The 16,262-nt window shown below is 37.3% G+C and overlaps 1 protein-coding gene across 1 annotated transcript in view; it reads left to right on the forward strand.

Moving 5' to 3' along the window:
* Nucleotides 1-16,262, forward strand: part of HIBADH (3-hydroxyisobutyrate dehydrogenase) — an 84,874-nt gene that overhangs the window by 8,735 nt on the left and 59,877 nt on the right. The window contains exons 3-4 of the mRNA XM_061375091.1: nt 4,129-4,238; nt 6,717-6,838. Of these exons, the coding sequence (XP_061231075.1) occupies nt 4,129-4,238; nt 6,717-6,838 (232 nt within the window). The remainder of the gene's footprint in view (nt 1-4,128; nt 4,239-6,716; nt 6,839-16,262) is intronic.

The following is a 16,262-nucleotide window of genomic DNA, read 5'->3' on the forward strand; positions in this document are numbered from 1 at the left end:
CATGCTGTTAGCCAAAATTGCTACCTTGCTGGACTTCTCTAGCTGTTTTTTCTTCCCCCTCTTTTTTATGAGAGTAGGTTGATGGCCTGTTCTGTCACCTCCTTCTTTCTCCTGCTTCCTCCTCCCCCAGGTCTAGATGTCCAGTGGGCTGCTTTTCATCTGCTTCCTACTTTGACCTTTTCAGGTTAAATGACCCTAGTTAAAAATTCCTGCTGGCGTAGCTGTAAGGGTTATAGGGACATATGAGCTTTCCCACTGCTTCAAGGTGCAGTCCTCAGGGGTAGGGGAAAAATCTAATTATTTAAGTGCTTATTCTCTTGGAGGTGAGGAAGGTTATGGTGAGAGAAGAGGAAAGAATGAAAAAGAAAAAGGAGGGAAGGAAATTGATCACATTAAGGAGCTTTGCCTTCCTGCCACATACCCTGCAAAATCTTGGCCCTGTTCCAGTCAGTGCTATTGCTTTTGTTGATCTGTTAATACACCCAGAAACCCTTTCAGTCTCTCAGATGGTTGGGTTATTTCTAGGTGTCTGAAATGTATTTGAATGTTTTTAACATGCTTCAGAGCGATAGCAGTTTAGACGATTGTGAGTGGATGGATAGGTGCATAAAACACTGAAACAAAAGAACGTACTTGCATGAGGAGAAACCAATGCAAAAATAATACTCTGATTTGACAGTGTAGAGGATGGGAAGGAATTCTCAAGCAATGGCAGGGAAATTGTAGGTAGATCTAGACAGAGGAACTGCATGCCTTGAAAGTCTAAACTGTTGAAACTTACTGCAGCTGTTTTATAATAATGAGGTAATACCAAGATTCCCAAAAGATGAAATGATAAAGTGTACCTGTTGATGATTAATTGCAGCTCCCCTTGAATAATTACAGAATCATGGCCTCAAGCAGGAAACTAAGCTTTGCAGCTTCTTTTCCTAATTACTCTTTTTATTTTGTTAAAGCAGCTGAGACCCTCAGGAATGAACCAGACCCTTCTTGAGTCAGAGACTGGGCAAATGGAAAGGAAGCCTGTTTTGAACAATTGGTTGTATTTTTAATCTGTATTCTGCAGTTGGATCTCTTTGCTGTGGCTGCCCATTTGGATAGCTTATTCCCGTAGTAATAGAATCCTTGGCATCCTATGCAAGGCGTAACATGTGATATTAAAGCTGAACTGTAGTGCTTTTAAAAATAAAGCCCAAAGTAAGTTTTAAGATCGTAAATCACTAAGAGAATACATGGGTAGGCTTAAATACAAATAAAACACACTTAAAGAAAATATGCAAACATAACTTCTTCTTTTTGATCTATAGGTGCAAATCCTACCCTGACATTTTTTTTCGAGAGTTGGAAAATTGTGGGTCCAGGGGGCCTTGTAGAAAGTGCTGTAGAAGGAATATTGGGCTCCAAGGGCTGCTTTCTCTTTAGTCTGGCTGGTAGGGTAAAATCATCAGGAGTGTTACAGAGGTGAATAGATTCCCCCCAAGAGACAGTAAAGTTGTCAGATGTTCATTTTTAAAGTCAGTGCTACTACCAAGGCATATGGAGGGTGATGTATACTTGATCATAATTCCATATATTCTGTGACTCCACTTTCTTTATCTTCTAAAGTAAAGAACTGGGAGGTAATATATGTCAGGAGGCAGCCACCTGCCTGCTGATGGTGAATAGTTACGGGAAAAACTGTCTGAGCAGGAGCATATGGAACCACTTGCGGTGAAACTTGGAGAAAGTTGCAAGGCTACAAACAAGGGTGAATACTGAACCGTGCTGTGAGCAAGTAGACTGCCTCCATGCTCTACTGTCTTTCTCCTTCCTCCTAATTATCACTTTCTTTCTCACACATGTGTCGCATAGTTGCTTTGCTTCAGTTTATGTACCTATTTGACAGTTTGAGAATGTTCCTGAAGTCATCTGGTGCATAAAGCAGCATAAAAACAGAGCTTTTTTCAGTGTATTCAGTAAGAATGGCATTTCAGGCAAGCAGAATTATTAATTGACTTATCATAAATATAAATAAAAAATTAGGAAAGCATTTTGGACAGATATAAGCAGATGCACATGGTGAAGGGCATAAACCAATGTCCAGCTGAAGAAAAGTCTCCCCTACCTAGTTGCATACTGAAAAAGTTTGCTTGAACTGGCAAGTGTCAGAACATATATGAAATTGGTGAGTATCACTTGGTGATACTCCAAGCCAGTGTGCTCTATGCTAGTAATCAGCAATTAGTATTTGGTATGTTTTTTAAAGTTACACACATATTCATAATTATTTCAAATGCTTAATGTTTCTTAATAGCTTTCAAATAATTTAACTTGATTTCTGAGAAAGAAAGTCCCAAATAAAATAAAAGAGGTTGTGTATACTGCTTGTTGAACCAGGTAAATAGGTTTCCTCTGGAATTATTAATCGTATTTGTTAACAGTACCAGAAAGGCCAAGAATGGCAATTCCACTTCAGTTCCCACTTGGTTCAATTCCCACTTGCTACTTACTTCAGGGTAGCAAAATGATTTTCCTTTGTGTGGTTGTGGAAGTACTGTCCTACTCTATGTACATTTTTAATCTCATTTTCTTCCTATAAAAGGCATGTCAGTATTTTGAAACACATGGATGGAATACATTAAAGACACAACTGTCTTTTGTATATCTCTGTTGCTTAAGAATTGTTTAAATCTGTAACCAAAAAAACAGCTATATCCTGTCTAGCCGAGTGCAAATGCTGATGTAGTTTTTAAGTTATATACTATGTTTTTCAACTTCTGGTCGAAAGGGGAAAATGGGTCACAAAGTCTTCAGCTGAAAACTTGTAAACCTGTAAGAATACCGGAGATAATAGTTTCAAATAAGAAGATGTATATAAATGCAGGTTCCAACTACACACATCCTCTCTCTTTCTCTAATAATACATATTGGAACTGAACCAAACCAAAGATACTCAGAACTAAAGACAAAGGTTTCATACTCTTATATAAAGAGCTAGGTTCTCCGGTCTCCAGGGAAGCAAGTCATAAAATTAACTAATCAGATATAGAAGCTTTTCTGCTTATAATTGCCTCATTTATTCCTCCTAAGCTTTGTTCTTTAGACGGGTATGTTTCTAACTGTGTGGTATACCGGATGTTTTGTGTACTATTAACTTATTCTTTCAAAACAAAACCTGCCTCTTTCTAAGTCCCATCTATGCCAGTTTCTTTTCCTTTTTTTTTTCTGAGTGAGCTTCGTTCAGTGAATATATACATTCTTTTCTTCTCTTAACTTATAGTCAAATAAAAGTTAAGAAAGTTTCTTCTGCTGTATCCCAGAAGTCCTTCAAGATTGTATTCAGCATTTCTTACAAATGTGTATATAGCACGCTTTCTTTAATGCTGAGCCCTTATAAATGCATTGTATCTAAAAAGAGAATGTATTTACATAGGGCCTTTACTATCAAAACTAACAAAAATGATAACAAATACCTGTAGTTAGCAATAGATAAGGAATGGTGAAATGAGGTCATCAATTTGTTATTTAGCTGCCAATACCTAATGATATATTTTGAAACTTGGTCAGATCTTTTTAGTAACGGATGCATGAGTTGATAATTTTCCTTTTTAAAAATGTCAACTGTAACATTGTGAGGAACATCAGTTCATCTGATTATTTTTTTCTAAGGGGAGGCTGAAAGGTGCATTAAGTAATATTTTCTTTTACCTCAGTCTTCCTGTCCTCCAGTGTTGTACATAAGACAAGAAAAAAAGTGACATTTTTGTGATGTTTCCTGTTATCCCTCTTCAGAAATGTTCTAGAGTAATATTTCATATAGAGGGGTGGTTTATAGTGAATTGAAGGTTCATGAATGGGTTGGTGGGATGCAAGCATCCCCATTGACAGATGTTCCGGAGGAACTTCTGTGGTAAGACATCCTTTCCAGATTTTTTTTTGCTTTCTGTTACTGGATCCAATTAATCAACATTTCGATTAGGAGGGCAGGTTTTCCTGTGTTATATTTTTTTACCCAGCTTTGTTGTGACCAATGCCCTGTAAATATTAAAAGCAAACTCAGGAAATGTGTCTGACATCTCTTTTTCAGGAAGTGTAAGCTTGCATAACTTTAATACGGGTTTGGTTATGTTGCTTTTTTGTCTTTAAAAGGTAACAGACTCCCCAGCAGATGTAGCAGAAAGAGCAGACAGAATTATTACCATGCTGCCTTCAAGTCCCAATGCAAAAGAAGTTTACACAGGAGCAAATGGAATTCTAAAGTAAGAATTTTTTGCAGTTTGGAGCATTCAGAGTCCTGCTCATGGCTGTATTACATTGTTTGTCCAATGATTGCTGTTGCTGTGACTCTTGTTGTGCCTTCAGGGCACGTCATGTTTTCCTCTGCTTTGTCACTATTGATATTTCTAATTACATGAGTTCTCTTAATCTGTGTTTGCATTTGAATGGCTTTTAGCTAAACTCTTCATTTATTTTCAGTAGAATAATAGCTCGTCTGAATTTGAGGCAATTTAACTATTATCTACCTTCTCAGTTGCATGTTTCTTTTACTGTACTTGTACTACAGACAAGTATAACTAGAATATTTGCTGGCAAAAATTATTTGCTTCAATACTTCTTTCTTTAACTTCAAATTCTGTAAATTAAGTGTTCTGAAGAGATGTCATTTTCTCTCATGGTATTAAGGTGCATTAACATGGAACACCTGACAAGGCTTTATTGTTTTATACTCCTATTGCCTGTTTATTACACAAGAAATTATCAGAAGAGTTTGTTTAATGCAAAACTGTTATTTAACTTTTGTGGAGAGATTTCCACTGAGCATAAAATCCACAGTTAGTGGAATTCTAATACTCACAGTTTTTGGACTTTTCAAATTAAAAAATAAATAGTATTTGAAAGGTTTTTCTGGCCACATGTGCACTGCTCCTGGCAGGCTAATTAAGGCTACTCAGTACCTCTGAGGATTATGTAGGATCTCACAGCTATCCAGGTTAATAATGTAAAGGAAGAAACATACAGAAGACAGAAATACAGTAGATTGTGTAAAACTTATGATAGGCAATATTAAGGTGGACTGATAAAATGAAGTAGAAGAGGAGTATTTCTATTCTTCTTGTAATATCAGAAATAATAGCTGCTTCCTTCCCTTACTGTCCATAGTTAATTCCTCACAAAGTAGGACTGAGCAGCAGATCTAAGTATCCATAACTTAGACTCTTCAGGGAAGGGTAATTGGATTAGCCCCACAATGCTGGGCAAGCAGCTGCAGGAGAATTGTATCCAGGATGGCAGTGCTTTGAAGACTTTGCAGTACTTACTGATATAATACAGCCAGTTAATCTTTTGAGGACCTAGATGTGGAAGAGCACGGGGGAGCAGGGAATGTGGAAAGCAGTCCTGTGTTGCTGCAGTTTTTCAGCCACTGTATTCAAGAGAAAAAAGCGTAATTTGACAGTAGTGGTTAATTGTCACACTAGAGTGACCTGGTCCTTGGTGACTGGTTTGACTTTGATCATATTCTGAAGAAGTCAGTTTCTTTATCTACTGAAGAAAACACTGAGGCTCTGAGTGTTTAAAGGTTAACTTTCTCATCCTGTTGTGTTACCAAGGAACTGCTCCTTATTCCGAATGTTAGGGGAGATGATGTAGCTCTGTATCTACCACAGTGGTTTTCATTTACATGTGTTCAGACTAACTGCAGCAGCTCATCCCGCCTGTGAAAAAGGACAAGTTCTGCCTAGTATGTGGCACTGTTTGAAGCAGCAGTAGAGCCCACGGTTGTATGTGTGTATTCAGAGACTATTTCCAGCAATCTAGGCAGTTTGATTCTGAGAAGTTCACTGTACTGTCAAGAGCACACAAGGTGCAGCGAAGCTCTTCATCTGTTATGCATAGCTTCAAATTACTTGCCTTTTTCTGACAAAAAAATTATGTTGTTTGATTTCATGGTGGTTGCTGGTCCAGTGGACATGAAGTCATACAATTGAATGGAAAGAGGGATAAAAATACAGTATTTTTATTATTGTTGAGGGCATTAGAAAATTTTACTTTAATTGCATTTTTTGAACACATATACAACTTTTTGTGTTCTACGGTTTGGGGTACAATTCTTCTGCCTAAATTTACTAGCTATCAATGGGGGAATTTAACGTTTTCCCCCCTGCTTCACTTTAGAACTGCAATGGGTTTTTGTGGTGTTAGTTGTGACCTTTATGTTGAATAAATTTTAGCAATGATTAAAAGAATGCAGTCAGGCTTTTCTGATGAGTACTTAAGATAATGTATATATATAGAAAGAAAACTATATTAGTATATATGAAATTTTAGGCTGTTTTACCATTTAGTTCAATTGCTTGCAGTACATCTTAGATGATCCTTATGTGATATACTGCTCAAACTAGATGATTTTGATGTCCTTTCCAACCCTAATCATTCTGTGATGCTATGGCAAGTTTTCCTAAGGCACCTTTTTTGTGTCATTTTTTTAATAATCATGTTTAGGAAGCATCTCCTTTCTTGTGTTCAGAGTTTATTGTGTTTGAGTCATTTAGAACTGCAGTATACATACTCAGCAGTGTACATACTGAGCAGATATTGCTCAGTAACGTTTAAAGCTTTCTGTTTATTAGTGTACCAAAAAGTGTCTGTGCATTTATCATGTTGAGGAAAGCCAGTGCCGTGATAATAGTTGCAGATGTCTTGTACAACAAATAGTTAACAATAAATCTTGATTTTAGGAAAGTGAAGAAAGGCTCATTGCTAATAGATTCCAGTACTATAGACCCTGCAGTTTCAAAAGAATTAGCCAAAGCAGTTGAAAAAATGGGAGCCGTTTTCATGGATGCCCCAGTTTCTGGAGGTAAGTCTTCATTAACAGTTTGCCTCTTACTGGACGTGTTGTCTCTGTTTGCAATTTCAGCCATCAATTTGTACCCCTGCTGGTAAAAGTTGCTTTTCTTTGCTACATGTACAGCATTTTTATTTTATTTTTATTTTTTTAAGAAATGCGTGTTATTGTAGAAATATTTTGAAGATAGAAGAATATGCTTTTGTGTTAGACCTGAGAAAACTGAGCTTTCATAGGATGTGGTACAGCGGTCCTTTTAATTTAACTTATTTTGTAAAGTTGTATTTTTATGCAGGTATTAACGTCTCTTCAGTCTCCATACATTTCTTTCTGTTAGGGAAAGACTGTTTAGTTACCATTAAGCAGTTCTGCTCCTTTTTCCGTTATTAACAAGGAAATAGTGAAGAGGGGGATGAAGGATTTCGTTGTCTGAAAAAAAAAAGAGAGCTTTCCTCTGGTTTTATAACAGTTGAAGAATGTGGGTGATACTTACATATTCTTGAAGTTGCTGATCACTGATCTCTGAGTATTTCATCTCTTGTAAGAAATAACATAGGGCAGAGAGGTCTTTTATTCTGTGGAGAGAGGAAAGCAGAAGCACCAAATTAATGTTTTGAAAACAGAACCATCATTGAATTCTTCTCTAAAACCCCTAGAATTAGAAGGTGAGGAAAACTCATTTTGTGTGGGAAAATCTTGGGGTATTTACAGTCCACTCCAAAATTTAATGTTAGTGGCATCATGAGAATTCTTCATTTTCCTGTATTTAATGAGGTAATTCAGATAGTTGTGCCTGAAAGAGGATAAAAATGTGAAGGGTGAGAGAGAATGTAGCCTTACAGAATTTATAAGAGGTATGATGCACAAGCTAGAAAGAGCATAGCCTGAATTTCAGGTCATGAAGATGAGTGTGGGTGAGGAGCAAAAACTAACCATCTTTTTAATTTTCAACTGAAAACTCAGGCAGGATTTGGCTACACACTAGAAGCCAAAATTTTCATTCAAATTCTAATGTGGACAGAAAGTTGGAAGATTAAGTAGGCAATATTGAAAAAGATAATGGGGAAGACAAGATTCTTGCTTCTCAGACAAACTATTAATCCTTTTTTTTTATATAAAATTAGATAACTTGTCAGCCTGGGAATAAAAACCATGGGAAAAAAAGTATGTTGTGGGCTGATTATATATATCTGTCTGATCCTTTTCTAAACACAGCATGGCCTTCTACTTATCATTTGGGCAATTCTGACATCTTCCATGTGGTTCTTTTCAGTCCCTTTCCTCCAAAATGTTGTTTACCCAAGGGACTTATTTACCTTTTAAAAATCTCTGTATTTGGTTTTTAACTGTGGGGCTTTAAGGCTGCTATAACTACAAAGAATGAAAGAAAACTTTGATTCCAAACAATCCTACCTGTCTTTGGGGTTTTGTTTCTTGAGAAAATGGTGATGTTGAAGCTGAGTTTAATATACAGTGGACTGGTCTGAATACAAATTGCCCTTTTGGCATTAGTGGTTTATCTGAATACAAGTTATTTGGTGTTCAGTGTCAGTTACAGATGGAGTGATATTCTGAAGGAGGGGAAAGAACTGAGATTTAGCTTTCTAGTACATCATACATTTGTGAATGCCAAGGAGCGCTCTGTACAAATCGTGTTTGAAGTGGGCAGTTGCTAGAAATGTGGAGAAGTTAAGTGTATTGGAAAGAGATTTTATGTTATGCTTTCCTATTTCCATCTTTCAGGACCTAACACATTAAGTCTTTGGGGTGTTTTTGAATGTCCTGACTGGATTGTTGGCCTTCAGACAAAACACTAAACGGAGAAGTATGCTCAGCTCTCTAGAAATTGGCAGGCATTATTCTGTTGCTGTAGACTTGGCAGGAGTGTGAGGGAGGGCGTTTGTGGGATGCAGTGAGGAGGAAGAGAAAACAGCATGCCTGAGCTGTTGTCTTCAGATCTGTCTGTTTACTAGCTGTTATTGGCAGACAATTCGACTTGTGTTTTTAGGTATTTGGGTGTTGCCTGATGGACGCTCATGTTCATCTGCACTGTGAACAAGTTATTTCTCAAACTAAATAATATTTTGAATATTGCTTGGGCTATAAACCTTATGGAGAAATAGTGGGGATTTTAATCCTGTCTTGATATTGCAAACAATCTATCTTAAGGCCTAGTGTTAGTGCCAGATTTTAGTGGCTTGTTTGCAGCCCTTAGCCCTGAAAGATTCTTTCCCCTGATCTTTTTCAGATGGCCTGTGCACCAATGTGCTAGAGACATCTTCTTCATATGATTCGTCTGCAGCTTTTAGTTGCAGCTTACAGTCAGGACGCATTAGTGGAAATTGATGCACCAAGTTATTTTGCATTAACTGACTTTGGAAAATACTTCTTATCCCTGTAGTTGCATGCAGATTATGCTGCTAATGCTGCCTAGAGATAGCAATCGGTTTACCTGGGGATTAGGATCTCTTGCAGGTCCACATGAGAAAGTTGTGTCACAGTTCCCAGTGCTGCCCTGATTTGTGAGCTTTGTGAGCATATAACAAATGAGGAAACTTGTTCAAAATCTGTGGATTTAGGTTTTTGTTGTTGTTTTGGTTGGTTGGTTGGTTGGTTGTTTTTTTAAATCTGAAGGAGTGTATCTTTTTGCAAAGATTGGATTCTGCATCTTTGTATGTATAAACAGCTTTTAAAGCACACATTATCACAGAATCATATTTAAAACTGACTTCTCCTGGTGGTGAAGATACTACTGGTTGAATAAAGGATCTAAATTTAGCCTTCAAGAATTGTGTTGAGTTTGTCCTTCCACTGATTTAACTGACAGTATGATACAGATTCCCACCTTGCAATCCAGAGCAAGCTTTGCTAGTGTTTTCACTGATGTTACTGTAACATTTCTGTCTTTAATTCAGTATACAAAACGTGCATTGTCTAAAGTACAGTTGGTGAAATGGCTTTTTTATTCCTGATGTGATACTTTCTTCATTGTAAGCATCATTAGTGTTCAGATACTACCTTTTTAACATTTTTCCCTTCCACTGACTCTTGAAATTACATCAGCTCCTCTTAGGCTCAAAATACATTGTACTGTATTCTACTGGAGCTTCACAAAAAGGTGTGACAGCTTGATTTACTTTTCTGGTTTCGTAGGTATAGATAAACTGTTTTCAATTCTTTTGTAAGTGCAGTTCTTTAGATCCAATAATGAAACTTACATAGATCTTTCCTCTCATTGTTTACTTTATCCAATAAAAAAATCAGACTGCTAATTGTTAGTAACAGCTGTCATGCAGAGAACTGGAATCATGCTACAATGATAATAAACAGTAGAATGAAACATTACTTTTGTAAGAATCATGGCTTGGAGCTGGTTAGATAAGGTTGGAGTTTCTATTGCAGCTGTCATTTCAAACTGTTTGATCTCATAGTACTACTTCCATAAGCTCCAGCTAGCCATTAAGTGATAGAAAGAACATTAGTAGTAGCACTCGCAAATTGAGATTTCAGCTCTCTGGTAATGTAAAGTAAAATGTGAGTCCTTGAAGGGCAAATTGCAGATTTATCCCCTGTATGACCAGATATGTACTTAATATGGAGCAAAGAAAAATAATGTTTATAAATACTGTGAAAATCTTCTATTTCATTTCAAAGAGCAATATATTTCAATATTCCAGCCTTTTTATTAAAAATAAAAGAGGGCACCTATTCAGAACTGAGAAGTGAATGTATTTCAGTGGCATCATCACACCGGTAGCAGATTAAATAGGCCAAACGGTAAATGGTGAATGTGATTCTCTTACTTGAACATTGAACGTTTACTGCAGTGTCTTTTCAAAGGGAAGCAGAAGAGGGGGTCTTGAAGAAAAGTTTACACTACGTATATGCACACCAGTGCTTGCAAAGATGATTTGAAAGATGCTTTCAGACTAGACTAAATAATAAAAATAGTAATTAGTAGTTTAAATGTTGGATCTCTTAGCTTGTAAATTCCGTTGTAATAAGGAGGCATCACTGATGTGTTTGCCAGATGTTTTGTTTAGTTTTGGCTTTTTGACCTGCTAATTCAGTGACTGGAATATCTGTTAGGATCCTTGGAACACTGTCACGATGAAACAGGTTTATGACTTTGGAACTAATAATTCTGACCTATCACCCTCGATGGCAGGTGTTCCTGTTGGTGAGGAAAAGATCTAATGGCATAGCAGTATTTGCTCCATTGTTATTTCTTTATTTATGCTTTTATGCTTTCTTTCTAAAGCCTTAATGCGTGTACTCAGAATGGCCGCAATGTTCTCTGTGCTCCTGGTACTGAGCATATAATTTTTGCATCATGTCTTCTTCAGCTCTTCCTCAGCCATTACACATCTTGCCTAATCTTTTCTTTCCTGACATGTTTCTTAATTTCTGTGTGTTCATTTTTTCTGAGTATATCTGATCTGATTAATGTTTTGCAAAGTTGGTGATGTGGGTATGGTGGTAGAAATTACAATGTGCAACCTTAATGTTAAAGATCATATGAAAAATATTGTTGAGTTATTATGAAATTTAAATGAGGTAAAAGTATTGCAGGAAGTAACTGATAAAAAAAAAACGGGAGAATCAAGTGAAATGAGGACAAAGAAATATTTTGACATCTGAGATGCTTAAAAACCTTCTGATTCCTAATAACTTACGTTTTAACCTCTTTAATAATACTTATGTTTGTCAGAATTAAACTTGTTTAATAGACCTATTTTGTTGGAGAGAAGATAGAAAGGAATTAAGATCTTGAAAATGTTACACATTTGATGAGGATGCAAAAGGTAGGAGGAGGCATGAAGAATAAACAGATTTATTGAGAGTATCATCTAAAAGTGTTCACTGAGGTGGAGACAATTATCCTACTATGACTAAAAGGGTGAAATGACTGATTTTATTAAAGTATAGTGTATTTTTTGGCTGTGCAATTGTGTGTAGTCTGGCCAACTAGTGACCGATGTGTAGGAAATATATCTGTCTCCATTTATTCAAAGGTGTAAAGATGAGTTATTCGTGATGACCCAGGGGGATATGACTAGGAATAATAGGCTGGAAATCGTTAAGGAAAGAAAAAAATGCATGCTGCTTCTACCAGGAAAAACGTCCTAATTACATTCTTTATGCATTGTGGAATAATTTTCCAAAGGAGGTAGTTGAAGCCAAATATCTCAACATACTTTAAACTGTACTGGGCAATGTGCTAGGAACTATTCTGTAGGGAAAAATCTTTAACTGGCAGGAGGATGGCTACATGATCTAATAGGTCTTTTCCATCTCTAATGTCTACAATTCTGTTGTATTCTCACACATGGTGTTCAAAAACAGTTAAAGGAACACTGTCCAGATGGAAGTTAAAAATCCCTGTGGCACTCTTTGAAAAGGAGTAAGGGATAACTGCGGAATTAGAGCCAACATTCCTTTTCTCAGTAAAACTGGTTCTAATATCCGTGGCTGTATGCGAGCTGTTACCGCATTCCTAATAGCTGCTCTGTTTGCTTGTGGTTACTTTAATGCTAGTATCTGGCTCATCCTGTCATGTGTTCTGTGATACACAGATTAAGAAAGATCTTCATATTTTAGCCTGTCCTAAATCCTAGGGAATAAAATCATTTAATTTCACCTTTTAAATGTTGATTGATTCTTCTAGAGAACTTTTAAAGTTAAGGCATTGCAGGTTGTGGTTGGAAATGTTTCTGGAATGCGTGATGACTTTGAAGCTTTCTACAAAGTTTGTTTGAATTTTGCATGTTTGTAAGCTTCTTTTTCTCTCTTTTTGCTTTTTAAATGGAGCCTTGTGTTTAAAGTGTATATTTTTCATTTAGTCAAAATACCTAGTATGATTTCTGTGCTTGGGACAGTGGGGATGATGAGCACCAGACCTTAAGAACCTCTTGACTTCTTCTGAGTCCTCGTACTGTACTATGCTGAATGTGGATGGCACATGCGTTGGCAGCAAGCCCAACATCACACACACCAGAGCAGGAAGTACAGACTGGAAGGTGTAACACAGAGTAGAACTGGAAGAACACTGTACCAGCACAGCAGCCTTCAGTGTGAGGACAGTCCTCATCAGCTACAAGCATTGAAAGTGCCACTGGAGAAAGTCTTGCTTTTGGCTGGGAGAGAGTTAATATTCTTCCTAGTAGTTGCTATAGTGCTGTGGGTTTTGGATTTAGTCTGAGAATAATGTTGATAACACACCAGTGTTTCAGTTGTTGCTAAGTAGTGCTTATCCTCGTCAAGGACTTTTCAGTTTCCCATGCTCTGCAACAAGGAGGTGTATAGGAAGCCAGGAGGCAGCAGACAGGACACTTGACCCAAAGTAGCCAAAGGGATATTCCATACCATTGAACATCATGCTCAGTATATAAAATGGGGGGAGTTGTCCAGGAGGTGCTGGTCAGCAACAGGAGTTGGTCAGCAGGTGATAAGTGGTTGTATTGTGCATCACTTGTGTTTCTTTTTGTTGTCTCCCTTTTAATGACTGTTATTATTCTTATTCTATTTCATTTAGTAAACTGTTCTTATCTCAACCCCCAGATGTTACCCTTTGTTCCAGTTCTCCTCCACATCCCACCAGGTGGAGGTGATGGTGTGAGTGAGTGGCTGTGTTGTACTTGCTTGCTGGCTCAGTTTAAACCACAATACTTACTTAGCTGGATTGAGCTACTGAAGACTTAGAATTATACATTTTATTTTGTCTGTGTTCTGGTTTCAGCTGGGAAAATGTTAATTCTTCCTAGTACTTCCTATCACAGTAGACAATGGGATAAAGACAATCCCATGAGGACAACGGGATAAAGACAATCTCTTAATCAGCAGGGGAGATCTGCAGATCTTAGACTAGACACATGAGAAGAAACATTAACATCCTAAGTAAAAAAAACACAAACCAACCAAAACCCAAAAAACACAACAGATGGGGGAAACTATTTGGCAGTGAGGGACAACTGACCTTGCCTTTGAAAGTAAATTGTTTGTTGATCCCCTAAATGGCAAAATCCAGGATCAGCAGGAATGAATACTGATCTTCTATAGACTCCTATCTGGATGATGCTAGTATTCTGGGTTACTTGTTTTCTTTTTAAAGTCATGGTGATGAGTTGGGCAAGGATGGGATTTAGCTATGACAGTCCAGAGCCATTCTAGGTCACTGGTTCGTTGCAGGAAGTTCTCTTGTAGAGGAGGACATCTTTATATTTTGACAAATTTCTTAAGGTGTGCTAATAAAAAAGGGGAGAATGTTCTGTTGGAAGTACTCTCTCTGTGGTTTAAACAAAAACCTAAAAATTATTCCATATTTATAGCGCTTACTGTAGTATTGCCTGTTGTGAAACAATTCAATAGCTTGAGCTTTTGTCCTTGGAAGGACTGCTTGTAATTAATCCACAGAGAGCACACAGAAATACCAAGATTGCCTAATTCCTCCTCCTACAGCCACAGTTTAAAAATCCTTATTGTTTATATGATTAAATAAAAGCATAAGAGAAACAGTATTGCCTTTTACAGTTGATAAGCATGTAGGATTCAGCTGTGAGCATACAATGTAAATATTCACCTTTCAGTTTTAGTCCTGTTGGCTCACCACTACGATCTACCAAAATGCAAGGGAGAGAGGAGAGACACATACAGTTCTTTCATGCCAAGCACAACATAGGACCTGAAGTGAAAGCAGAATTACTTACTGCACTGTAGATGGCCTACAACTTTAAATCTTGAAACTTAGTTATCCTTTTCATTGCTGTAGTTTCACTGGGGCAAAGTTTGTAGAAATTTCCTAGACTTTAGACAGCTTTAGTCTGTATCTATTCATAGGAAGAATTAAAGGGTGGCTTGACAGGAACGCAGTAAGGCATGGAAATATCACCCTAATGCTGACCCTTCAGTTTCTGTTCCTGGTTCTATAAGCAGTTGTATTTTAATTATTCTGTATTGTGAAAGAATGTTAAATTTATCTGCAGTAAAATGGGGGTAGAGAGGAAGAAGGTGAATTGTGAAATACTTTGTAGTGCTTTATTAAAACCTGTACCTATTTTAAATAAATCCACATAATGATTTAATAGCATCCCTTTAGGTTGTGTAACTGTTCATAAATAACAGGGATTTTAGAAGCATGGTTTAGGTCAGTGTCAGAAATACTAATCTGACATAATTATTATTCATTTGCTTTATTTGATATGAGCTGCTGCAAACTGTAAGATCCTAGGTACTCAGTAACTACATCGTTTAACCATATGCAGTCAGAAACAACACTTTTTTGCTGTCATTTTGTTTTGCATCTGTGTTTCCATTGCTTTTTGAAATTGTATGGTGGGAATGCATGGCTTGTGGCTCTTAGTATATTTGCTGGTGCGGAAGTACAGAGAGTCACACTGACTTTTAGCTCTGGCTGGGGAGCACGCTATTTGCCTTTCATTTGTGTTAGATTTCTTGGTTTTACTTAAAGTCATGACTTTTCGGAAATCAATATAAAAGCAACTCATAGATCTGTGCATATACATGGCTATACATAGTTAGCTCTTCAAACTCAGTTGATTTTTGATGTCGAACATTTCTCTGGCTAAACTATTTCCCAGAATCGCTACAATTGCCAGAAGTATAAAAGCAGTACTTGGGAGCAGCTAAAGGTTTTTTGTCTTGAATAAGGCATTTTGTATTGAGTATGATGGAAGAATAGAGATTTCTTCTCTCTTTTAAAAGTTGGAGGACAATTAGGAAAAGGAATTTTCAGTAGTGTAATCAGCATGTGGTACATTGTAATAGAGCTCTTGTCAGAGTGTGTGTAGCTTCCTATTTCTGCAGATATTTATCTTAGAATTTATATTAGTGGGAGTTGGGGGTGTTGCTGGGGCAGTGGGAAGGTTTCATAGCAGAAGTGTTAAATGAGAAGCTGATAGGAATTTGGCAAGCAGGAGAGTTTCCTGAGATGGAGCATCCTCTTAGCAGCCTTGGGCTGAACCCTGGCTGCTTCTTAGGGCTCCCACCCTGTCCAAGATGGAAGTTCCTGCAGAGAGCACTAATAGCATCCCTTATGGCCTCAGTGTGTTATGCTAAGGTGTGGGGCTTGACTGCAGTGAAACAATGCAGTAAATGCCTCCCAGGGCCAAAATGAACATGCCTGATCACCTAAATGCAGAATTCCTGTGCTAGGACAAACTGGACTATAGGAAGGTATTTCTATTTGTGGTGCAGTGACTGCACACCTAATAAAGAAGGTGATTTATCTGTTACTGTTTGGTCACTGGCACTTTTTTCCCACTGTATTAACATACTTAGCAATTCTTAACACTAAATAGTGCACGTAGTCACATTTAGGATGTTGTTTTCCTTAGCAGACAATTGCACCAAGCTTGAGTGGAGCATTTTTTGGTAACTGGGTTAAAGGATCCTTAGAAGATTGAAACAGTAGGCAGCA

Source organism: Neopsephotus bourkii, unplaced genomic scaffold, assembly GCF_033783945.1.
Source record: "Neopsephotus bourkii isolate Nb327-2 ecotype Australia unplaced genomic scaffold, CSIRO-AGI_Nbou_v1 NB_1656, whole genome shotgun sequence".
In the NCBI taxonomy this organism is placed as follows: Eukaryota; Metazoa; Chordata; class Aves; order Psittaciformes; family Psittacidae; genus Neopsephotus; species Neopsephotus bourkii.